Below are 24,886 nucleotides of genomic sequence, written 5' to 3'. Positions count from 1 at the left end.
TTTATAAATTTATACGCCTTTAAATGGGTATTTGGATAGAAACCAAACCATGGTTTCAAAAGTGTTTTTACGGATTACGAAGTAAATATGTGGAAGAGATTATCTCGTTTTACGAAAAAGTGATTTTGAAACTTTGGTTTTGGTTTTGGTTTTGCGAAACACCCCCTAAATAACATCCTATGTCTCTTGGCGGCTTTCGGCTTTCGGCTTTCGGCTTTCGGCTTTCGGCTTCCTTTGTTTTTTTTTTTTGGAAAATAAATGGACGGCTTCTCTTCTCTGGATACTGGCAATACAGGGTGCCATCTGCAGATGATGTGCGTTCTTGGTCCAAAGTCCAAGTCCTTTTCCTCTCGCGGGCTCTCATTTTGACGTTTCGGACCATTGGGTTCATCTTCAACGAACACTGTAGACACCGAAATTCATTTGTTCCTCCTCCGTCATCACATATTCCATTTCCAGCTTCCTTCAGAGTCTCACTGGCGCACCCAATCTCTTCATCCTTATCGCAAGGTACCCAGCCGTTTTGGTCTTGGATTTCTTCTGTTTTTGCACAGCCACAGAGTCGCATAGGTTTTTAATGGTGTTTTTTTTTTTTTAGCTCTCTCTCCCGGTCTCTTCCCTTTCACTAATAGTTGGATTTGGGTTTCAACTTCTTATCAAGAAATCTCTGCTGAAGTTGGAATCCGATTCCTGATGAATGAAAAGGAAAACAAAGATAAGAAAGTACCAATACTCCCCATGACCTGCTCTTCCTTACAGTCTACCTTTGCTTTAATTGTTTGTGTTGGAAATGTGAGGATGTCAGTCACTAAGAGTTTGGGTAGTTAATTTCCGCATGTAACTTACAATTGCTTATGGCTAATATTCTCCCTGTATATAATACTGTTTGACCTTAGACCACATTTAAGTACCATAAGAGTTTGTTACAATGCCAATAAATATTAGATTGCCGAACCATTGTGTATATTATTTAAAAATGAGCAAAAATAGAGCAAGATGCTGTTTTTCAAATTTCCTACTTGTGGTATTATCTATTTTCTCAAATAGAACCATATTGCTATGCTGATTCAGTGAACCCAACTGTATTATTACCATAATCAAAAACTGTGTGGCAGCTACTCATGAAGATATCCCCAAGAATCCTGCATTTAAGAATCAACATCACCGAAGTTAAGGCTTGACGATTCTAAGCATCTTAGTAAGGAGCAAAGAATCCATAAGGAATTCAGTGAGACTTTAATCGAACAGAAGGTCAAAACGAAGCTGAAAGCTATATGCTCAAGAAGTCACAATAGTAGCATAGAGGCCCTTGGGGAGGGGCTGTATCCAAAGCTTTAAATCTACTAATGCAGGGTGCTGCCTCTTCATCTTCCGCTTTCAGGACATACTGTTTCATGGAAATGTCCTATTAGTCATGGCATAAACTATGTAGCATCCCAAAGACGGGTTTGAAAGTTGCGATACCTGGTTTGGTGAGAGGTCAAATACTTTTGCCACCAATGGTGAATGAAATGTTCAGCATGGAAGATAAGCTTCCACATTCAACTATTGTTTCTCCACTTGGATTGGGAAGCTGATCACAGAGCTCCACGTGAGATTGAGGGTTTGAGCTTTTGCTGAAAGGAAGTTTATTTCCTGGGAGACATGAAATTAAGGATGTTTTACTTAACCTCATTGACGTAGTCTAGGATCTGGTCTTCTGGCCCATTTAGTTTCAGCCTATTTTTTATCCATGCCCCTGCCATCTCACAGAAGTACATCCGGTATTGTGTGATTTATGCTTGTTCATTAGGTGTGCATATACTAGGACCTCTGAAGATTTTCAAGGCGAGGGTACATGTGGGATTTTATTAGGATATTATTTGAAGTAATTCAATTCTGATTCATTTGCATCCAGCACCCTTTTTGTTTCCTTTTGTTGTTGCTGAAAGTGCTTTTTTCTGTTGATTATTTTCTAATGTTTCTTTTCTTACTCCATCTGTTATAGGAGATACTGACTAGTTGAAAGCGACCATATTTTGGTTTGAAATTTTGAAGGAAAGTGATTTTTGAGAGATATGACTGTGTTGATGAGAATATGTGTAAAAGTGGATAATATTTTAGAGGAATTCTGTTTTCTTGTTTTTCATGTTGGAGTGTTGAACTACTACTTGGGGGGAAAAAAAAATTCTCCAATATCATTTTTCATTTGCATGTTTACTTTTTATGATCTTTCATATCTTAATTTAACATCATATATTGGTTACAAAGTTTTCACTGTTTCCAGGTAATTATACTTCAGCTGACAGAATTCGAACTTGAAGGCTGGTTACAAGCGCCAATGTGTAATGTGTGAGCTTTGGTGTGCTTGATCAATATACAGAAAGATGAGTAGCATCCACGTTACTGCATGCCAGCCTAGGATCTATATCACAAATATATCTCGTTGTTGCCGTCCTTCCAAAGATGCATTTCCAATTAATACTGGCCCTCTCTCTAGGATTTCACTCAGCCCAGGAAAACCTTCATCTGGCTTGCAATGTGTGCCATTCTCAAAATCAAGGCAACCTCTTCATGTCTGCTTTGCAGGTGAAAAAGGAATGATGGGAAATAATAGTGAGGTAATGCATATCCTCTGAGCTAAACATTTAGGTATTAGATGTTATTATTACTATGTTGCTCGTAGCTAAGTTGTTTAACGAAAGTTCTTCAGACTTCGGTCCATTTTCTGTTAGTTGGAGCTTAGCCTTTTGAGCTGTCTGATTTAGAAACATTACTTTTGGGCTTAGCTTTCATTCTGAAACCTCTACTTCCTATGTGTTTTCCTGTTGTTAATTTAACTAAATCATTTGTCTGCATTCAGCTTGCCTTTTCTGATTTTAAATGTCCTCCAACATAAACTTGGTCTTGATCTTCGTACCCTATTTGACATGTATTATAAATCTGTGGTTTTGCGTCCTTTTTTATGACTGTTTATGCGTAAAGCAAGAAAAGTTTAATTTATTTTGAAATATGAGTTTATTGCCTTTGCTGTAAGTATTCTTTACACGAAGAATTAAATTCTCTCTTATTTTTCTGTTGTCATGAGCCTCTACAAATCACGTCTGGGGGATCGTAGCGAAAAGAATTCAGGGTAGCTTAGGTTCTTGTGGTTTGACTATGTTCACATTTTCCACTTATAATGATGCCATCAGGATTCACCATGGAAAGCTCTTGAGAAAGCAATGGAAAAATTTAAGGGACAGTCTGTAGAGGACGTCTTGCGACAGCAGATTCAAAAGGGAGAATATCTTGATGATGGGGGCAGTGGGGCAAAGCCACCAGGGGGAGGGGGAGGGGGTGGCGACGGAGGAGGTGCTGGTGGATCAGAGGAGGAAAGCTTTGGTGAGATGTTGGACGAGACTCTCCAAGCGGTTTTAGCAACTTTGGGCTTTATATTTATGGTACTATCTCTCCCTTTGAATGGGTTTACATCATTATATGCATACATGAGAGCATCATGGTTTCATTTTACAATTTTTATTTTTATTTTTATTTTATTTTTAACAAAAATGAGAGCGTCATGGTTGGATGAGAATGACTTTATTATTTTATTGTGGACAAAAACTATCATATGAAAAAGGGGTTCAAGCTGAATTAACTAAGGAAACAATAAATCGCTTATAACATTGGATCCTCTCAACTACTTTGTTGTTCAAGTGAGAAAATTTAGAGGTGAATCTCATGTGGTCACACTCTATCTTTGTCCTTCTCACTTGAGCAATCAAGGGAATTCAAATCCTTTGTAACCTTAAATGATTGATTTTTACGTTTGCAAATCCTTACACATAGAACTGATCCCCTGAAGCACTTATCTCCCCATTGCTCAAGTTCAATATAAAAGTTAAAATATTTATGTTATATTCATATTTTTATTTTATTGTTGACAAACTTGTCTCACTCCAATACACCTCACTTGAGCAATTGGGGGAGATAAGCGCGGCAAGGATCCAAATTACACATGAGGCCCAGTGCTGTTAGGCCATATCATATTGCCATGTCCTATTTACTAACTTCAAAATTAATTCATTTTCGCAGTATATCTATATCCTAACTGGTGAAGAACTGGCAAAGCTAGCTAGGGACTACATCAGATATCTGTTTACAGGGAAACAAAGTGTTCGATTAAAGCGTGCAATGTCTCAATGGGGGCAATACTATCTCGCCATAACAGAGAAGCAAGCAGTTGACAAGTATTGTTTGGAGAAGGCCATTCTCAATACTCCCACTTGGTGGAATGATCCTGATGATTATCGTGAAGTGGTTTTAAATTACTTGGAGTCAAATTCGGATGAGTAGATTTTATTATTCTTTTTTTCTTTTGTTTTTCTGTTTTTTTCTTTTTAGCTTTGGATTGGTACCATCTCGTATTTCCCTTGAATTTTTGGTTTTGAGATCGATGAAGCTTAATTTATATGAATACCATGGTGTAATTGACTAGTTGTTGAGGCCATTTGAAGCGTATGTTATCATGCCTGACTTGTTTTCATTATGTATGAAAAAATGAATCAGCCGTTAAACTGGTGGAGAGACCGTAAGTAATTCAAGGGTGAGTAATATAATCATAGTGGAGTCGGATTCAATCCAATTATGATTAAAATTGTATAATTTAATCAAAATATGTAATAGTATTCATATATAATTCTAAAGATAAATATTTAAATTGGAAAAAAATACCAATCTACAAGTAAACAATATTTATTTATAGAGGAAAAAACATACAAAGTCTAACCAATAAGCTATTAGTTAATATGGTAAGCAGCTTTGCCACTTGTTAGAAGAATTAAAAACCTTTTTGTGCTACCAACAGGGGTTGGTCCAAGTGGTAAGCGGCTTGGTACCGTTTAAATGAGGTCTCAAGTTCGACTTGCTTTGTGTTTTTTTTTTTGTTTAAATTTTATAAAAAACAAAACCCTTGTGGAGTGCTGAGTTGGAGGTAATTTTTGCCACATAGGATTGAGCTAAAGATGAGAAGGGTAATACTGTAAAATTTCAAAAGATGTGGGATTGAGTCATAACCGAGTTAAAAATTTAAGAATTAAGTTGGACTAAGTCATGGTTCAAAAATTGAGTTGTAAATAAGTTAAAAGTTGAATGACTCAAAAACTAATTTTTTAAAAAACAAAATTTAAAAAAATGTTGCTTATGTCATTAGTTCAAGTTCATATAAGTGAATTTATATGTACGCATATACATCGGAACAATTAACAATGGCAAAATAGAAAGTGTCCATATTTCATAGGTAAATCCATAAATGTACATAAGTATTTTAACAACTAAGAATAACAAAGTCACAAGTGTCCATATAAAAATTTACAAATCCTGATATACATTATAAAGGTTTATAAAAAAATTTATAATTATTTTTATGTGAATTTACAAGTGCACAAATGCATTTAAACAACTAATAATATCAAAATAACAAATATGATTAGAAACTTTGACCTAATGAATATAAACAATTTGGCTTAAGTTTTTTTTTCCTGTATATACGTATTATCTACAATATCACTTTGAATAAGAAAAACAGCTAAATGATACGTTTGGTCATATAATTTTGTATAAGGTTTTAATCTGGTTTTTTAACTTTAAAAAGTATACTTTTAGTCCTTTAGCCTCAAAATTTTTTAAAAAAAATGATGAAATTAAGATATTAAGTGTTGATAAAATATTCTCAAATGCTAACATATTAAGTTTAATTTTCAAAATATTTGTGATTGTTACCAAAAAAAAAATCATTATTAAAGGCTAATAATTTTAGAGTTAAAGGACCAAATGTATACTTTTTAAAGTTAAGGGACTAAATTAAAACCTTGTACAAGGTTGAAAAACCAAATATATACTTTAACCTAAGAAAAACTATATTTTGGGTTTCGTTCATCACAAGAAGCTTTATATGGTGAATTTTAGTGCATAGGATAACTTATTATAGGTCTTAACACTGTATTGATAAATAAAAAAATAAGTAACGTTAAATAATGATATGAATGTAATATACATTATATATCTTGAAAAATTGGGACGAACTTTTGCTTGTGAACGTCCAATGAGACATGATAAACTTCACTTGACAGAGTCTCACTTTATTCAATTGTTGGATGCTCTAATTATTTGAAGAAATTTATATTCCCAAAATTCTACTACGTGGAATAATTGATTCAGATGGTAATAAATATTGGAATGCCAGTTGCAGATCAAATCATCAAACATCCATATCTATATCACTTTAATATGTATAGCATAAAAGGAGCCGAGCCAATCATATTCTCTAACGGGCTCCTCGCACAAGTACTGTTCATGTGAACAGTACTTCTCTCAAAACAAAATGAGGCATTGCATGTTGGGCTCCATGAACTCTCCTTACATCCTGACTGGAAATTATAGAGAATGATAATGGGAGATTCAAATTTCAAATTTTGAAATTCCTTCCTCTCCTATTTTTTCATCGTCCCTTACGTCCTTCGTTTCCGATCCGCCATTGAGCTGACCGCTGGTCATGAGTTTTTCATTTTTTTCGATTGATCTTGCCTCCAACGTTAGTACTCCTTGTTTTAAAGTAAGGTGAGTACTTACTCTTGGTGAGTATTTACGTAATTTAAATTGTCTACAAATATATCTCATTGCTTACAATTAGTTGGCCAATCCTGAAAGCTAATATTTTGTGATATGTTGAATATCATTACCCGTACATAAATTGTAATCGAAATCGTAGTACATGCAATACGTCATTTTGTTTTGCTAAAATTGCTTTGAAAGTGTTTTTGACTGTTTTGTCTTAATAATGTTACGCGGGGAAGTATATGTTAGTTTTAGTAATAATAATAAATATAACTAAGACTCGTATTCGTACCTCTCACTTCCCACTTAAAAATCACACATCTAAACACACATGGTCACAGAAGTTGTGCAAAAATCTGCAAGTGATATTATTCATAACCGTAAATCTCACGTTCTCAAATGTCCTAAAAAGAGAAACCTTTATATTCATATTGATTTAGCCAAACACTTTTTCTATCTTTTCTTATCAATGGGGGAAACATAGGGAAGATCAAGACAGGATGATACAAAAGTCCAGAAAAATTTATTGATTTGATTTTGGCAGCAAGTAATTCCTTTTGAGCATAGCCTTCTCCAACCAATGCCTATCCACCACCTTATTTGTCAGGCCCTGGCAGAGTCGTTCCCATTTGAACATGGCACGCTTTAATCGTACACTTCGTCTTCCACTATAGAGATAGTTCAGGTAGTCCCTAGCTAGCTTTGTGAGTTCCTCGCCAGTGAGGACATAGATATACTGGAAAAGTAGAACTTGAAGTTAACAAATGAAGCATGGCATTATCACCTACCAACCCAGTGAGCGATGTCTAAGGTGATTCTCTATCCAACAGCAATGCGTAAATAAAATATATTGCAAGCTTAACCTCATGCATTGTGAAGACTTCATCAAGTGTCTAAAGGTATCACATTTCTTAGGGTCTGTTTGTTATGACGAAAATGAACAGGAGAAATTTTGATGAGTTTGATTTTAAAAATTGAAAAAGTAGGGTTAAAAGCTTTTAATTAATTTTTTTTACTCTTTTATCTTACATAATCTCTTTATTAAAATTTTATAACCCCACTTCTCTAATATCTTGAATCAAACTAATTAAAATTTCACCTCCTCTTCCCTTCCCTCCATTTTTCTCATACCAAGCATAAGGTTAATGCAGTGGTATGAGCCAGTTATCCTGCTCTCAACCTCTCACTATACATACACAATACCCTTTCTTTTATTACTCAGCTACTTCCCCCATCAGTGTGTCCATAAATATATTGCAAGCTTAACCTCATGCATTATAAAGACTTCAGCAAAGGTCCTAAGGTATCACCCTTTTTATAGTTATTATTACATGCAGTTAGACTTGGAATTCTTATGGTGAACCCATTTAGTGGGATGAGACTTGTTGTATATGGTCTTACACTTGGCAGTTATCTTGCTCTCACGATGTGTATACAAAATTACCTTTTTTCTTTCTTTCACTTAGCTACTTCCACTTGATTTTTTCATCTATTTATACATTTCCATTTTCTCCATTTTTAACAATAAAAGATAAACTAAGGTCATGAATCTACAAAGATGAGGCAATTCTTTACACATCAGCCAATGCCAAGAGGAGAGAAGAGTACCAGAAACAGAAATCCAATGGTAGCTAAAACAACTTGAAGAGTCTCATTAGACTTCCCGGCAAAGCCTCCCTCCCCTGATCCACCAGAGCCGCCGCCGCCACCCCCTCTTGGAGGCTTTACCCCACTGCTCCCATTGTCATATTTTTGCTTTTCAATCAGCTGCTGTAGTACCTCCTCTATTGACCTTCCCTTCCATGGAGAATCCTAATTAATGGCATTTATCATGCTTAGTAACAGGCACAAATATCCATACCACAATACGTAAAAGATAATTATTAGTGATGATAGTTAAATGCATCTAACCAACACCCATTAAATCTATATTTCCTCAAGATAGAAATAATAAGTGAAAGAAAAATCTGAGCACTTTAGAGAGTTAATAAAATATACGGTCATCGCAGATCCCACTTGTTCTAGATCAGGTCAAGGAACTTTAAATATGCGCTTCAAAGAAACAATAATTAACAGTTAAAACACTTAAACTACTTGTGCCCACACACCTGCACCTGTCCTTTCCAATGCCTCTGTCAAATATGCATAATTCATAAGGAAAAGAAATCTATACACTTCTCTATGAGTTTATCATTTGGCTTTCTACTTAAAATATGACAAAGCATGGTTCTTTAATAAAATCACAAGCGTATGGCTTTTCATTTAAATTATACACTTCTCACATCGTCATGGAAATACCGTACACTTCTCATGTTTCAATTGAAGAACCTGGTAGTAAAGATATAAGGAGATGCATCATAGTCTAGTCCTTATTCATAGTCGTGGCTATAGAGCCAATACAGTTCTTTGCTTTGTACACGCTTCCAGTTTTCAAGGTGGTGTGATAACACTGAAGTGAAAACCAAAAATCTTCAAGTTTCAATATATTTTCAAGTTTTCTTACTTCATCAGCAGAGCTAATAAACATCCAGATATTTATCATAGAAGTTAAAAAGGGTATTGACACGTCTCCAACAATGGTGTAGGTTTGTTTTGCAAGCCAGAGTACTATCTCACACATTTGAAACAAGAAAAAAATTAATTAGATGAAGAACCTGCCAATATGGCCTATGGCAAGAAAACAAAACGAAGAGGAGATTGTAATATTAGAGTCTGAATTCTAAAATATATATTGCCACATCAGATGGCACAAGGGAGGAAAAGCTAAGGACCTGCTGAAATAGCCTATGGCAAGATGTCTGAAGAAGATTTCTCACAGCAAGACCAGCAAAATGTAGCTATGCATAATATAAGCATTTATAGTATAACATTCAATACAAAGTTATAAAGTCAAATCGTATTACCTCATTGTTATTTTCCATCATTCCTCTTCCACCAGCTAGGCAAATTTGAAGAGACTGCCGTGATTTTGGAATAGGCATCCATCGCAATCTAGATGAAGTGTTTGCTCTTAAGGTTGGGGACATGTGAGAGAGGGGGTCAAATTTTAGTGGTGACATACATGAATTAGATGGAAGATGGTGCAAACAAGATATTTTTTTGATGAAGGTCAAATAGCAGGTTGCAACTTGGGTCTCCATTTTCATCAAACAGGTCAGGTACCAAAAAATTCACACGTCACACTCCAGCACTTAAACAGGTTTAAAGTTAAACCTTTAGCTGAAGTATTACCTGCAAGTGGAGAAATCAGTAAGATGAATATAATACTAAGGTTTTACTTTAGTAACTGCACAAATAAGTTGCACACTTAAATAAGTTGTAGTCCAATCTTGAGAAAAATCTTGAGTTATTCCTTTATCATACTGCCTACCTTTGCACATCTTCTTATCATACAAGCCACATTTCTCAAATAATATTTTCCTTAAAGGTTTTGTTATTCAAATGCAGTATCTCAATAGCTCAATAACTCCAGTAAAAAAAAAAAAATCAAGGATCACCATGGAGACAAGCAAATGTAGAAAACAAGAGAGACATATTAGGGAATTAGGGCTGCAAATAACTTGGAACTTGACAAACAAGTTATTCAAATCCACATCTCCATAAAATACCTACCAAATGCACCAACTCCTTTAAACATTCAGAGAACTCAGCAGATTCTCCACCCACCCACACTTTATAGTCCCATCACCAAACCCCCTCAAATGGTTTTAAAAATATTAGAATTCCCCTTCTATATCCTGCTAAGTTCCATTCTTGTTTACAAAGTGCTGCCCAGCATAAATTCCAACTTAGATCCCAAATGAATTACATCACAAAAACAAATGACAGAAGTGTGGGTATACATGGAGGAATATAGAACTTAGATCTGTTGAATGCGCACACAAAATACCATGTCTTTTGGTATTAAGACCACGGGAATGTCTGCGTTCACCCTTGTCTGTAATTCTTCTGTCTGTTATATAGTGTTAATTCTGCTTTTGATCTTCAACAAAAAGATGAAAACAAACTAAGTAGGGGGTCTCAAACTTTTTTGGAAAATACAGATATCAATTTTCCCCTTTTCATTGTTGTTAGTTGTTAATGATATGTAACCAACAAGCATTGTCAAGGTGGTAAGTGGCCACGCCTAAAGAGGATAACATAAGTTCAAATAATGCAAAGTGCTCTTGTTTGTAGAGGAGGTAACCCATTAAATGACCCACTCTCACTCCTTGAACCCAGACTGGCCGGTTGCTTGAATATCTGGCCCATGTTAGAAGGCCAATGTCCTGAGAAGACGCTAGATAGAGCCGGTAATATAGGTTAAACCTACAGGTCTCACTCGCCAACCTACTAAAAATGACAAGTTAGGGTTGGCTAAAAGTCAACCTGTCAGTAAACAAAGCTTTTCAACTTACACTACCTAACCCACAAACCCCCATGGGTTATCCCACCAACCCGCTTTTTTTTTTTTTTTTAATTTTATTAATCATTATATGTATATTATTATATTTTATATTCTATCTAAAAAATTAAAAAATACCTCTATCATTTATTTATCTGGTGTTTTTAATCAAGTATTTGAAGAAAAGATAAAAATTTCATTATATTTTTTTATATTGTATAAGAAAAAAAATTTTAAAAATTTATTAAAAAAATAATAATAATTGCCGGATTAGGGTTGACTGAAAACCAACCCGTCATTACCCAGAACCTTTCTAACCCGCACCGCTATTACACGGTTTGCGTGGGTTGACCTGTATTACCACTTCTAAAGCTGGATATTGGGTGGTAGGGCTTACCATTATACCAAAAAAATAGTCGTTAATGACATGTTGCATGCAATTTTCAGGTGCAATCTGTCACATCCTGTGTGACAAGGTCCACACCACGTAAATAAAATGATTGAAGTGTAAAAATAGATTTCAGCCAACCCCCCAACTGGGTTTTAACCTACATATGATTTGAGGGGAGGAGTCTAAAACCAAGGAACTTTATCAAGTATTCTGACTTTTCAAAATCAACAACCTTTTGACTCCCGAGCGTAACAATTGATCAAACAAATATAGGAACATAATCCCTATTTCTGGCCAGCGACATGTCAAACCAAGGACAAAGTATGTATATTACACTCCATGGAGGCATCTTCCCCCACTCAAATATTTGAAATATGCATAATTCATATCATACCCTTCCAAATACTCTAACGAAGATGCCTTAGTAAGCCAATTGATTCAGGCAAAGAATGACAATGATGACACTTTAGCAATTTATGATCTTCCAATTAATTAGAATGAAAAAAAAAATTAAAACAAAGCAAGAAACTGTGCGACGCCGTCCGACGCAGGGTTGACAAAGAACAGCTGACACCGGGAACAGATTCAATTAAAGATTCAAAGCCAGATTGAACAAATAAATCTCACCGGATTTTGTGAGGAGACAAAGTTCGTACCTTCTTCAATTCCTTCCGGAGAACAGCCACGCAGGGCTGATAACGGTGGGCGGCGTCCAACAGCGAGCTCGACGAAGTGTGGAATGCCGAACAAGAAACGAATTGCCGCCCCTCCCCGACCAGCTGGTGTTTTGTTGGGGTTATAAAACACGGTCTATATTTTACCTTAAATTATATTACTGAATTATTTTTTTCAATTTTTATAAACCTATACAACATTCTTTAGAATCTCTCTTTTTTATTTTCGCCATAACATTTAGGGAAGATAATAGATAAATGATTCCTAAATTTCAAAATTCTCAAATAGTCACCTAAATAAATAAAATTTTAATTTAGGTATAAGTGACTAAATTTGGATTTGTAAATTTACTAAAATGAATATATTATTGTTTAATTTTTTTCTTAAAAAAAATTATCAAACACCTTGCCAGCCAACTAGTCACTGAAACTCCAGTACTAGCAACTATTTTTTTGAGAATTTTTTTAAGTACAGTAATACGATTAACAAATTGTTTAATGCTATTAACAAATTCAGTATAACAGTTAACAACAGGTTTTCTAACAAATTCAAAAAGTGACATTTTTATAATTTCAATAACATAGGTAACAAGTCAAATAATGATATTAATAACTCGAATATTGCCATTGACAAAATTTTCTTATGATGGTTGATGTTTTCAATATTAGCTCCCTATGAAGGTTGCACAACAAAATTTTTTCATTTATTAGGCAATTACTATGATTATGAAAATTGTTAATATCATTACATAACTTATTATTAAAGTTGTTAATGATATTATAAGAGTTGTTAATATCATTATCTAACTTGTTATCCAGGCTACTAAAGTTGTAAAAATATTACTTTGTGAAGTTTTGAAAAAACTTATTGTTAAATGTTATATCAAACTTCTTAACTGAATTTTTTGAAAAATCTGCTATTAACTGTTATATTAAACTTGTTAATAGCATTAAAGAACTTGTTAATCATATTAATTAACTTAAAAAATCCCCAAAAAAGAAAGTTTCTGGCTATCAAAGCTCTAGCGACTGGTCTTTGGCTAGCTGTTGGAGCTCTGATGATTGATGGCCCACCTGAATTTTGGCAACTACCATCCGGAAGCTCTGACGATAGCCAACCAATGAGGGTGTGTGCGTTGTTTTTAAGGGGAAAAAAATTAAAAGACAATATGGTCATTTTAATAAATTTGTAAATTCTAATTTGGTCCCTTATATCTAAACTCAAATTTTGTTTATTTAGGTGATCATTTGGGATTTTATTATTTATTTTTTTTTTATCTTTTCCCACGCTACTCTTTTGGCCATAAAAGAAAAGGGGGAAAAACATGTTGCGATTTTCCACGTTTGTGTACCTTCTTTAAATATTAATAATTTATTTATTAATTTTTTTTAAGAAATTTAAAAACAATATTTCAAACGACTATGTAAAAAATCTAATGAAGCAGAGAAATAATATAATAAAAGTAAATTAATGATATTTATTTTTGAAAAAATAAATATACAAGTCCTTGTAATTTTGATTCATTTTTTATTAGGCATTTATAGTTCTCTCAATTATAAATATTAGTTCATATATACTTATAATTTGTTAATTTGTAAGAAAAAATATTAATAATTGCAAGAAGAGAATTATGACTATAATAATTGTTGACTCGTCTCAATTTAAGAGGCTCTTGGATGTAAAAGTGGCATTGCCTTATGGCTTATGCGTAGTGACCGAGGATTGTGGGCTAACGTATCGGTGGTTTAAACAATGGTTAATTTTCGTTTGTTGAATTTGTAATATATTTCATTATAAAATGTTGATAATAAATAAATTTTATTTTATCATTCTATTTTAATTGTTTTATTATATAATTTGAGGCAACATCAATGTAGTCTAATCAATATTTACATCAGCCCTACTCAATAGATTATGCAGCAGAGGAACTATCAGGACATAATAACATTAAGAAATACAACAGAAATAAAACGAGTAATAAATTGATTCTCTCTTAAAATAATCGAATACTGTAATATAAAATTGTATTTTTTTAAACTAAAAATTATATGGTTATGTTATAATACTCAAGTTTCAATTAAAATTAGTATTGAAATGATAACTGTTCACTGATTTTTTTTTTTTGACAGAAGTATTATATACTGATGAGTGATTTTAGAGGAGTTAAATTTGTTATAGACCCAGGCACCATCATATTCAATGTAGCAAGGTACTTGAATACTAAGGATATATAAGAGAAAATTGCAGTAGATAGAATGCTGAAATAATATGATAATTGTTTTGGAGTCCCAAAAAGACTTGACTGCAATAATAAAAATGTAAAAAGGACCTTGTTGTCCTTGGTAATGAAAAAATGCTAAAAAGAAAGTTGTTAGTATAGGCGCGATAGTTGTCAGTGTAGGCCATGATAGTTGTCAATATTGTTACTTCACTTATCAATTTATCTGATAATATGTGTTTAAAAAAATGTTATTTCAAGTTACACAATGACAAGTAATATTAACGTATCATATGGACTAATTTTTTTGATAATAATGTGGTATAATATTGTTATTAAAAGTCAATTATGACTTATATGCAATTATGAAATCACTTCTAATTGATTAACTCTTCACAGAATAAGTGATAATTGATTTTTAATAATGATATTATATCACAATATCATCACCACAGCATATGTCAATATTACTTGTTATTATATGACCCTAAATCACATTTTTCTAAACTTATATCAATAGATATATTGACAAGTGAAGGAGTAATATTGACAACTATCACAGTTTACATTGACAACTACTGTGACTTATATTGACAACTCTCTTTTTAGCACTTTTTATTATTAAGGGCAACAAGGTTTTTTTTTCACTTTTTTATTATTGCAGTGAAATCCTTTTGGGACTCTAAAGCAATTATCAGATTTTGAGAGACTTTTTTGTAGCATTATGCTAACATCGGATCTCAATACATTTTTCCTAATATATAAATACGGTTCTTATAAATCTCCTCAAAGACGTGCCAGAGGGATGTCCTGACCTCTTTCTGCAAGAGAAGCCGAATGGCTATCTGCACTAGCTTCTTGAACGATTTGGGATGACCACCTAATCCCGTCTTCTTTTCCTTTTTTATTTTCATTTCCTTTCTGTTCCAAGCTTAGCTTGTCAATGACTGTTCGAAAAAAAATATCAATACGGTTCTCAGGGAAAGCTTCAGGCACTGCTTTTTGATGTGTTTGCAAAGCACATGATTCCGTCCATCTCGTTCCATGATTAAAATTTATCCAACAAAAGCTGCATGGAGATTCTTTTCCTTGTTTTTTTTTTTTTGTCATGATCATCTATAAGGATGTTTACGAGGCAAGATTGGAATGGATTTGCCCTCACCCGTCTCGGTGAATAGAAACAGGACAAGATTTTTGTTTCCATGACTGTCCCCATCTAGCTGGAATTGGAACAGGACTCCTTTCTCTCTTTTTTTTGGTCAAATCATTACGATTTTGGGTTATTTGTGTTTTTTATTCTTTATGTTGTATTATTTGTTTTCATTGGGCTTTTGAAAGATTAAAAAACACTTAAAAAAATTACTATGTAGAAAGCCTAAATTATAAGTAAAGAAATCATGCTTTTGATAGGGGAAAAAATCATTGGAAAAAATACGAACACAAATATTAATTTAATAAGCGAATTTAAAAAAAATAGTAAAAAGTTTTTTCTATTCTTTTATTAACTTATGATTAGGAACTAATGATTGGTTATGTCTATAAAGATTTATCCTGTCCCACGTCCCATTAACTATTTTATCTTGTCCCGAAGATGGAACAATCGAGATGGAATAAATTGAACACACTAGTTCTTTGACACAGATGATTCCGGCATGTTGATTTTTATAAAGTATTTTTTTAACCATTTTTTATTGAAAGATAACCCTCTTAGTAAGTGTAACTAATTTGGAGGGCTTATGAAAAAAAATTATAAATTTGAATGATAAAATAAATTGAAATCTTATATTTTAAAACAAGTCAAATAGCTCTATTAGCTCATAAATTTAGGACTAAAGGGAGTAACAGTTTTACTTATAATTTTTCTTTTTGAAAGTAACAATTGAATATTTTTATTTGAAATTCCATATGGTCATTTTGAGCAGTTCTTGAGAGAAAGTGGAGAAGCAAACCAAGTGACTAGCAAAATTACAATGTGAAAAAAGATGATCTACTGATAATTTTTTAATTCAGATATTGACAGCAAATTTATATGATCATTTTTCTAAAATAGCTTGTTATGCAAAACCTTTTGATCCCGTTTGGTACGAAGCATTAAAAATGAGAAATTGAAATCGAGATTGAGAATAAAAAAATCTATTAAAAGAGTATTTAACATAAATAATTACTTGTCACATGAGATTAGACAAATCTATATATATGAGGTTAAAAAATAAGAGTACCATGAGAAGAAGTGATATTCTCTAATCCCACCTTTATTGGTTTATCTAATCCCATAAAACAATTACTCATGCTAATTTTTTTTTAATAATTTTTTTTTAATTCCAGTCCCAATCCCTATCCTTTCTTTTAGTGCTTCATAGGACCTTTATGTTAAATAATCACTTTTCAAAGCACAATAAGTTTGAATTCGCTTTCCCCATGCTATTATTTTGTTGTACAATAAATTTTTTTAAAAATAATTAATACATTGATAGTCAACTAATAATTATAATACTCGTATGAAACAAAGTGGACTGCTGTGCACCAAATCTCAGAGAATTGTATAAATGCCAAATTAAAAAATGCCACGCCCACAAGAAATCAAATTACATGCCAGTGTATGTGATTTTAATGTGATTGCCTTCTTATCACAAAATAGTGATTTTAACTTTGAAGTAACTAACACAATTCCAATTGGATGAATTGCACCATAAATGAGGCAATATTATATGTCATAAATAGCTGAGCAAATATTCAAGATGATCAGAATCTCATCTGGTCCCAAAAAAAACAAGATGATCAAATCTCATTTTCCAAATTATAATAAAAACACAAAAAGGCGAAAAAAAAGTGATTATACAAGCAATAATATGGCGATATATAATTTCAAACCACAGCTTAAACATCTAGCTAACAAAAGGAGGTATTCATCAATAACCATAACCATATAACTAACTGTTATCAACTTTAGCAGCAAAAAGTAAACCAAAAATATTCCAACTTCAAACTAAAACAAGAGGCATTGTGCCAAACACTAGATTCCAAGTGTTGAACTAAAAACATTTTCCTAACCAAGAGGCAAAATAACCAAAAGAAAAAAGGGATCATTTTTGGCCCAAATCAAGCATCTGCAATGGTAACCTCAACTTCCACACCAGGTTCAATAGTAATTGAAGTAATCTGCTTAACCACATCTGGGGAACTGTACAAGTCAATGACTCTCTTGTGCACACGTAATTCAAACCTATCCCACGTGTTGGTACCTGAAGTAATAGGCATCGAGTTATAACCATAATAACTAGAACATCATGCAATTATCATGAAAGGTGGTAGGATGTAATGCGATAAACTGGATTTAAACTTAGCAACGCTACAACCATGTCACTAAAGAATACCAGTAATAGAAGTTAACAAACAATTGTCAAGGCAATCCACAATCCATTATTTTGGAGCGCACAGCAAAACAGACAAAATTCATTCCATTAGTACAAGGCGAAAGGAAAACCGGCAATCCAATATTGTGCTTCATTTGGCCAAATTCCTACATTCTGAAGTTTGAATTATTCAAATTATTAATGGTGTAACTTGAATAAATGTGATTATAGATATTCATGTGACAGTGGCTCAGTATATAGCTCAGAACCAACATCAGCCTTTGATGACCATTTCAATGGAAGTGGTAACGGTAAAAACCATCGAATAGAAGAACAATTTGATTCCACCATGTTACATCTTCGAGAGAGAATTATTCTTCTGGTCTCCCAATGAGAGTATGAGTTTCAGCAATTGGATTCTTAGGGTGAATTATCCAATGGATTTACGAAGGGAATGACAAAACCACAGGCACCGATGATTATTTTGGTTTGTGTTTTCTTGTGTGATAGGATAGCTTGACATCTGTTTTAAGTATTTCTTTTTGCACCAAAAAATTCTTCTCTATCCCCAAAAAAGGAACAGTTTGAAGCATAAAACTACAACAACCAGCAACAACTGAATCTGACTCACAAGACATTTTGAAAGAACAAATGAAAAAGCAGAAACCAGGAAAAGCAGAGCATTGGAGGAATAATAATAGCAGTCCAAGACTGGCAAAAGGAGTCACCAGATAATTTGAATTTTGTTATATTAGAAATATACCTTGCATTCGATTTTAATTCTTATCTGTGTCTAGTAATTACCAAACCATATTTCTTTTTGGGGATGCTCCTCATGTAAGTTGACGTACCCATTGCCTATTGCCTCTCAGAAGAACTCTCCATCTCGTACCTTAGTAAAGACAGTTTTAAGAGACTCCAGAGCAATTCATATTTTTGCTAATATAACCAAGATTTGACTTCAATAGATCTACTAAGGCAAGACTCAAGGACATTGTGTGAGAACAAACCAATAAAAAGTAAAAACCAACTTTAGAAGGGCAGGTATTGCACGATCTCAGAAACTGAAATATGAACATATAACAGCAGCAATTCTGATTTCTCCCTAGAATGAGTAAGATATATATAAGGCAAGAATCATTCATAAAATTCAACAACAACCCAAAGGAAAAAAACATGGGCTCCGCAGGGTCAACGGAAACTTTCAAGCTAAACTTACCTTCACCACATGGGGATTTCCTAGTGGTGATGTGAAGAACTTTAGTGGGCATTCTCACAGGTCCCTTGACCCTGAGCCTCTTGTCCTTGGCCCCTCGAACCAAGTCAGCACAAACTGCCAATGAGCAAAATTCAATCATCAGGCAAATATCAATCAAATTACTAAGAGAATTTAACTCCATTCCAGATTTAAATGCAAACTCAAACTCGAATGTGATTTCTTATGAAGTCTGAGACCCTATTCACGACATATAACTAGTGCGACTTCGTATAGAATTTATTTTACATACATGTATATATAGATTTCTTTTTTTGCCGGAACATGTATGTACATATTTAAGATGAATGTAAAACGCAATTCATTAAAAAAGCCTATACTAAAAACTACAGGGTTAAATTCAAAACCATAGAGTTGAATCTCAAACTGTCACTGGAGCGAAAGTAGACATCTAGAGATTCAGCTACAGACTGGAAGACCTTTTACAATAAAAAATGCTATATTTATCCATAGAGTCCGCAATACGTAGTATAGTATGATAGAATCCAACCTAACATTAAATTAAACAAAAAAGCAGAACATAATACAAGTTATAAAGAACAAAAGAGACCTTTCTCGAGATTTTTCACGTTCTTGGAGGAAAGAGTAATCCTGATCTTATGAATCTGCTCCTGAGGCTCCTCCAAACCCGGTTTAGTGGGCTTCATCGCTGCATACGCCATTTTTGCCTTGTTTAACTGTACGATCCCTGCACACAATTGCATTAGGCTATTTAGCTACAGAAACACAATTAATAGCGCAAAGATCAACACAAAGTATTGTCAATCATAAAATCCTAAACAAAGCCCAGGAATAAGACGTTGTGCCTTCACATTAAAATCACTCAAAAACATAATCTCTCTGGATCATTGCTCAAGTCACGATTTGAGCATGTATCATTACTTACGTAGGGCAAGAATGAAGACGCAAAGCAATGCTCCGGACAAAGCCCTCTGAAACCTGTGTCTTCGACTATATGGGAAATCGCTGGGTGAAGCTCGTATACTGTCAAATGCTCCTAGGGTTAGGTTTATATGTATTTGTTTTATTTTTCTTAATTTCTTTTTTTGTTTTTTGGTTGGCCGAAACATTCTATGAGTTTTGGGTCAGTGGGAATGTGAGATTTCTGTTGAATTAGTTTTTGATGAGCCCAACGTTGTCCTAGGAAAAGAGTTAGATGTCAAAGCCAGTAGTCTGGCCCATTAGGAGCAGAATCTTTTTTGTATTTTCATAAGAAGAGTTCTTTTTCTACCAAAAAAAGAAGAAGGGTTCTTTTTTTATTTATTTGGGAAATTTAATATTTGAATTCATATAATTTCACCTTATTTTTAAAGAAAAATACCAATAAAATACCACTTAAAATTTGAAAACCCAAAAAGATCGTTCAAATAAGCAAAATCTCACATTGATCATAAAGTGCAAAAAAAAAAAAAACTGAGATTTCAAGTTTTGGGTAAAAGACCACTTGAGTAGGGATACTCATGGGATGGGATGGGACCAGGACAACCCTGTCCAGTTACCCTCTCATGTCCTGTTTTGTCTCAGTAGCATCCACCCTTTTTTTTAATTTTTTAAAACTTACTTTAATATGAAAAGTATAAAAATTTGTGATAAAAATTGTATAAGAAAAGGAGATAAAAATTAGCAAAAAATTTGGCATTAATCAAACTATGACAAAGAAATAAATTTTTTTATAATATTAAAAGATAGAAAATAAATAATGGCCTCAAAATATCTGCAAAAAAAATCTTATATCTATAAAAAAAAATTGTAACAGCATAATCAAAATAACAAGTAAAATAAATATATAAAATTTACAATAAAAAAAAAGAAGAAAATATATCTGGACAAGACACTTCATTTCACTTTTGTCTTGCCCCAAAATGACTCGAATCAGGCCGAGTCGAGATAGGACATAGTTGAACATCCTTATCTTTACTCTTGAATAACAGAAAACGTGTTATAAGACATCTGACAGATGCTGGTGAGCGAGAAAGTTGACGAAGATGGAGCAAATGGTTTGAAGTGCCGAAGTTGGAGTAGATGATATGAGTAAAACCAACTATCTATGGCCCATTATGATTTCTTATGACTCTACCACAACCAGCTTCGATGCCAGATAAGGATTCCATTCCATTAACGTTTAGTTTGATCCGGTCCATATGTAGGTTCTCTATTGTGCTTATCATTTACATGAACAAAGTTTGTTTAGTTGTGCATGATGATGTTAGCAGGATCAGAGGGCTTTTGGAAGCCATCATTAAAAATAGAATTATTCCTCCATGTCCGTAGCTTACACATGGAAACTCCCTATATAAGACCCCACTAATTTGAGCTTCCATTTTTACCCCTTTCTCTTTTGGGATTAAGAGCCATCCAATCAAGCAAAGGAGTAATTAAAAAAATTGTGAATAAAAACTAGGATTAAGTAATTGCATCCATAACCATCTAGCATATGAGCAGTCATGGAGGATATGCAGTATGTCTTCTTCAACAGAATTACAGCCCCGTTATTGAAATATTTTAAAATAAAGAGATGTGTTTTTTTAAAAAGTCTTGTCTTTATATAAATTTATTAAATTAATAAATTTGTATGAATATTTGTGTTCTCATACAAATGAATATATTTATATGAGGAGTTGTGTTTTCATATAAAATTAATATATATTTATATGACGGGTTATATAAAAAGTTATAACACCAAAAGACATCAAAATTAATTTCCAAAAGGCATATATAAGAAGGTATAGTAACCACCACTTGGTGAAAGGTCATCTTGTTTTCGTAAGGCAGCCCTACATATTAAAAAATGCAACTCATCATGGAAATTAAAGATATTAAATATTCTTTAGTTATTTAAATTATGTTGGTTCATAAACCAACATATGGTTATAACTTTTTAATTGTAGAGGTATTGCTCCGAGAGATATCTCTTGAAGGCATCACTTCACGGCATATATAAACCCCTCACTATCACTTTATTTGTAGGCATTACAACATGAACATACCCCAGATTAAACTCATTATTTTATCTTGAAATGCACGCAGAGATAGAATCATGTATTGTTCTAGAAAGACCATTGTTGTTTTGACTTCAATTTTGATAGTGTAATCTATATTTAAGAGTCTTTATTATATCTGAAAAGAAATTTACTAGTCAACCCAACTTGCACTCTATAAGATAAGAATAGGTCTAGGTGAATTAAACCTAAATAAAAGTATTGCTTGCCCTTTGAAGACACTTTTTTTCTTTTAATCTCTTCTTCTTGTACTTTTTAGAGAGCCATTCCTGGCAGCAACGGTGATATAAATGAGTTGAATATATTGTGTTTGAGTTGAATATAATGATTTGGAATAGTTTGTTTGTCTATTGGATGTGATTCAAGGTCCAAATTGTGAAAAATTGGCACTTGGTTGTATCTTGGAAGCATTTGAGTTGTTTACGTGTGAAATTTGACTTCTTTTTTTTTTTTTGGATGCTCAACCTTTTCTCATGATTGATCTGTTGGATAATTCAGCAGGTTTCATAGAGACACCTCAATTGGTCAAATCGAAGTTGTGTAACCTAAGTTATGCAAATGAAGTTATCAAAAATTTGGAACCGTGCTGATATGACACATTGGTCGCAGTGAATAAAAGTCTTGAGCACGATGAAAGGCACAGAAATGTAGATTATCCTTTTGTGTAGATTTGGCCACATATAAGGGGCACATAAGCTATAGCCAATTGTGTTGACTTCACTCTTTCGCCTTGTTTTGGGTTCGTTTTCATATGAAGTTGAACTTATTTTACATGGTTTTTGTGTTTTAATGTGCCTAAAATGTTTTAATAAAGTTGATTCCCATGTCTTTTAGGTGCATTTCTCCCATCCTAACCCCTGTCCCTTCATTGCATATTGTTTTTTTTTTTTTTTTGAATTTATGTTTGCATTGTAATGTGCCTTATTCCGTTACCACCCAGATTTGCCTGAAATTTTGCATCATTAAAAACCACCATTTTCTATTTTTCTATATATTTTGAGAATTTTCATTTTTTTAAAAAAATTTTAGTTTAATTTTTCTTTTTTATTCTTTAGCTTCTTTTTGCATTTGTGTTTGTCCTGTGATGCGTGATTTCAACTTTTTATTGAGAAATTCTATGATTATATGATTTGGACATTGAAACTAAACAAACAACTGACGGCAAGTCATAGTTTATTTCAAGGTTAAAATACAAGTTTATTCTAAAAGTTTTTACTCAAATACTAAGCACTTCGAAGTTTTTATTTTAAGACACAAATCTATCTCAAAAGTTTAAAATCATAACAATTATATCTTCTAATCAATATGAACTTAATTTTTTCTTGCTAATCAAAACTAGGCAATTAAAACCTCGCAATCTATAACTTTTCTTATTAAGGATTTTAATTCAATTGTTCAATATTTAGAGGTATTCTTTCACCTATGCAAAGGCATTTTCATCCACAGAACTATTTTATTTTGACAGTCAAGAATCTTAAAACTTGTGTATAATTTTAAATATCAGAAACACCTAAGTCTCATCATTATATCCCCACCAATAACCGTATAACTAATATTCAGTGTTTATATTTACAAAATTAGCCGGAATCGATCGAATATCAAACGAAACATGAATGAACTGACTCACTCTCACGCCAAGTGCCCGCTCGGCATAACTCAGTTAGAATTGGGAGTCTTAATTTTGTTTGCCTCCTTTCATTATATTACCATACAACTGTAAAAGAAAAAACAAACGAGAAGAAATCAATCAAAGAATATAATAGCACGAAAAAAGAAAATAAATTTTGCATAATCAATATCATATCTAATATCAAATCCATAACACACTGCATAGAGAAATATATCTAGTTTCATTAAAACTATTCTAGTTATATTTTCAAATAAATTAATTATATTGGTTAAACCATTGCCAATTAACTACTTAATCACAAAACTACTCTCTTTTGATATAATGGTCAGTCCAATTGTGAAAGCTAACAGTCAATGATTGTTCATCTGTTTCTGAAACTTCCAAGATCAAAGTACCAAGCAGAGGCAAACACCTAACTGCATAAATAACCCACTTGGGATGATGTGTAAAAGATGACTAAAATGAATTTAAATCTTCCAAGCATATTTCATGTCACAAGAATGACTGAAAATCGACCCCAAGGAAAAAAAAAAAAAGATTTTAAGTAATGAAAAGAATATTGAATTGAAAACCTATGAATTCAAGCTCATCTTGGTCTTGTCTACATGATACTGGGACAAGCCCGAAAAGCCGTGTATTGTATATACTATGGTCTTCTATGTACACAAACATCTCGCATCACTAAGTATACCCTGCCAAAAACAAAGAATCAATAAGACTAAAATCCTCCCTCCCCCTATGTATAATCTCAAGCAAGAGTTGCCAGCCACCCTCACTAAATGCCATTAAGTCATGAATGGTTATCTCTTCAAGATGAAGTGAAGAGAAAAAAAGAGAAAAAGAGGCAAGATTCACTTCTATAAGACTCACAATGATAGAGGTCGATCCCACCTCTATCTCTCTCTCTCTTCACTTTAGCAAAATCTCACTTCAAAAGATTAAGATGGATAGCCAGCAAGCCAGCCAACCAACAGCTAGAATCTGTAACCTGAAGAAGCAGGTGGGGCTGGGGGTAATCGGTTAGGAGTACGACGACTACCAGAGTTTGAGCCATAGTTCATATCACCATTTTGTAGTATGTCACCGTTAGGTCGATAGTGACCATTTGATCTAGATCTCAATGAACTGGTACGACTACTGGGGCCATTAGCACCCGCATCAAAGGCAGTTCTCCAATCATCACCTGGACCGTTACTTCTTGGACTGCTACTATCTGCCAAAAGGAGATATAGAAATGAAGAGGAAGGCCAAATAGGACAAGGATAGAGAAACAATCTACACCTCTCACCCCCAAAAAAAAAAAAAAGGCGGCTTAAAATTTTTAACCCAATGTGTGTCATCAAGAGATAAGAAAGCTATAATGCCAATGCATTTCAGTTTTATA

The 24,886-nt window shown here is 33.3% G+C and overlaps 4 protein-coding genes across 13 annotated transcripts in view; 1 reads left to right on the top strand and 3 right to left on the bottom strand.

The window, feature by feature from the left end:
• The first annotated feature begins 258 nt into the window (after window positions 1–258).
• Window positions 259–4,535, top strand: LOC114714939 (uncharacterized). 4 transcript variants are annotated; one of them, XM_028899731.1, is made up of 4 exons: window positions 259–510; window positions 2,251–2,600; window positions 3,174–3,422; window positions 4,057–4,535. In XM_028899731.1, exons 2-4 carry the CDS (start codon window positions 2,367–2,369, stop codon window positions 4,315–4,317), a joined length of 744 nt encoding a protein of 247 aa, XP_028755564.1. In that variant the 5' UTR covers window positions 259–510; window positions 2,251–2,366; the 3' UTR covers window positions 4,318–4,535. The 4 variants fall into 4 exon arrangements, with proteins under 4 accessions (XP_028755564.1, XP_028755562.1, XP_028755560.1 ...); XM_028899729.1 differs by having other exon boundaries at window positions 259–570; window positions 2,267–2,600; XM_028899727.1 differs by having other exon boundaries at window positions 262–510; window positions 2,267–2,600.
• Window positions 4,536–6,875: 2,340 nt separating this feature from the next.
• Window positions 6,876–24,886, bottom strand: part of LOC114714951 (uncharacterized) — a 22,304-nt gene continuing 4,293 nt past the window's right edge. The window contains exons 2-5 of one of the 2 annotated variants that reach the window (XM_028899746.1): window positions 11,979–12,118; window positions 9,480–9,807; window positions 8,185–8,388; window positions 6,876–7,312 (exon numbers count right to left, since the gene is read on the bottom strand). In XM_028899746.1, coding sequence (XP_028755579.1) covers window positions 7,100–7,312; window positions 8,185–8,388; window positions 9,480–9,722 — 660 coding nt within the window. In that variant the 5' untranslated portion in view covers window positions 9,723–9,807; window positions 11,979–12,118 and the 3' untranslated portion in view covers window positions 6,876–7,099. The remainder of the gene's footprint in view (window positions 7,313–8,184; window positions 8,389–9,479; window positions 9,808–11,978; window positions 12,119–24,886) is intronic. The other variant, XM_028899745.1, reaches the window with a different exon arrangement.
• Window positions 17,131–24,886, bottom strand: part of LOC114714952 (40S ribosomal protein S20-2) — a 12,606-nt gene continuing 4,850 nt past the window's right edge. Inside the window, exons 1-4 of one of the 2 annotated variants that reach the window (XM_028899748.1) lie at window positions 19,760–19,854; window positions 19,424–19,561; window positions 18,817–18,930; window positions 17,131–17,486 (exon numbers count right to left, since the gene is read on the bottom strand). In XM_028899748.1, the coding sequence (XP_028755581.1) occupies window positions 17,344–17,486; window positions 18,817–18,930; window positions 19,424–19,535 (369 nt within the window). In that variant the 5' untranslated portion in view covers window positions 19,536–19,561; window positions 19,760–19,854 and the 3' untranslated portion in view covers window positions 17,131–17,343. Of the gene's footprint in view, window positions 17,487–18,816; window positions 18,931–19,423; window positions 19,562–19,759; window positions 19,855–24,886 lie in introns of those variants that run through there. The other variant, XM_028899749.1, reaches the window with a different exon arrangement.
• The window catches only part of LOC114714949 (dynamin-2B), a 14,738-nt gene continuing 13,210 nt past the window's right edge, over window positions 23,359–24,886 (bottom strand). The window contains exons 22-23 of one of the 5 annotated variants that reach the window (XR_003737496.1): window positions 24,075–24,715; window positions 23,359–23,586 (exon numbers count right to left, since the gene is read on the bottom strand). Coding sequence is in view for 4 of the 5 variants with exons in the window: in XM_028899743.1 (XP_028755576.1) it covers window positions 24,477–24,715 (239 nt within the window). In the remaining variant the exon portion in view is untranslated. Of the gene's footprint in view, window positions 23,587–23,841; window positions 23,919–23,944; window positions 24,716–24,886 lie in introns of those variants that run through there. The other 4 variants (XM_028899743.1, XM_028899744.1, XM_028899742.1 and 1 more) reach the window with 4 other exon arrangements.

Source organism: Neltuma alba, unplaced genomic scaffold (assembly GCF_004799145.2).
Source record: "Neltuma alba isolate B1F8T4 unplaced genomic scaffold, ASM479914v2 tig00011557_pilon, whole genome shotgun sequence".
In the NCBI taxonomy this organism is placed as follows: Eukaryota; Viridiplantae; Streptophyta; class Magnoliopsida; order Fabales; family Fabaceae; genus Neltuma; species Neltuma alba.
Note: the sequence above shows the minus strand (reverse complement) of the source record. Positions and strands in the feature narration are given on the sequence as shown.

Bases quoted from the DNA above. Each gene is read 5' to 3' on its own strand.
- LOC114714939 (XM_028899731.1), top strand. From the start codon at position 2,367: ATGAGTAGCATCCACGTTACTGCATGCCAGCCTAGGATCTATATCACA. The intron at 2,601-3,173 runs GTAATGCATATC...TGATGCCATCAG, and splicing joins TGATGGGAAATAATAGTGAG to GATTCACCATGGAAAGCTCT. The intron at 3,423-4,056 runs GTACTATCTCTC...TCATTTTCGCAG, and splicing joins CTTTGGGCTTTATATTTATG to TATATCTATATCCTAACTGG.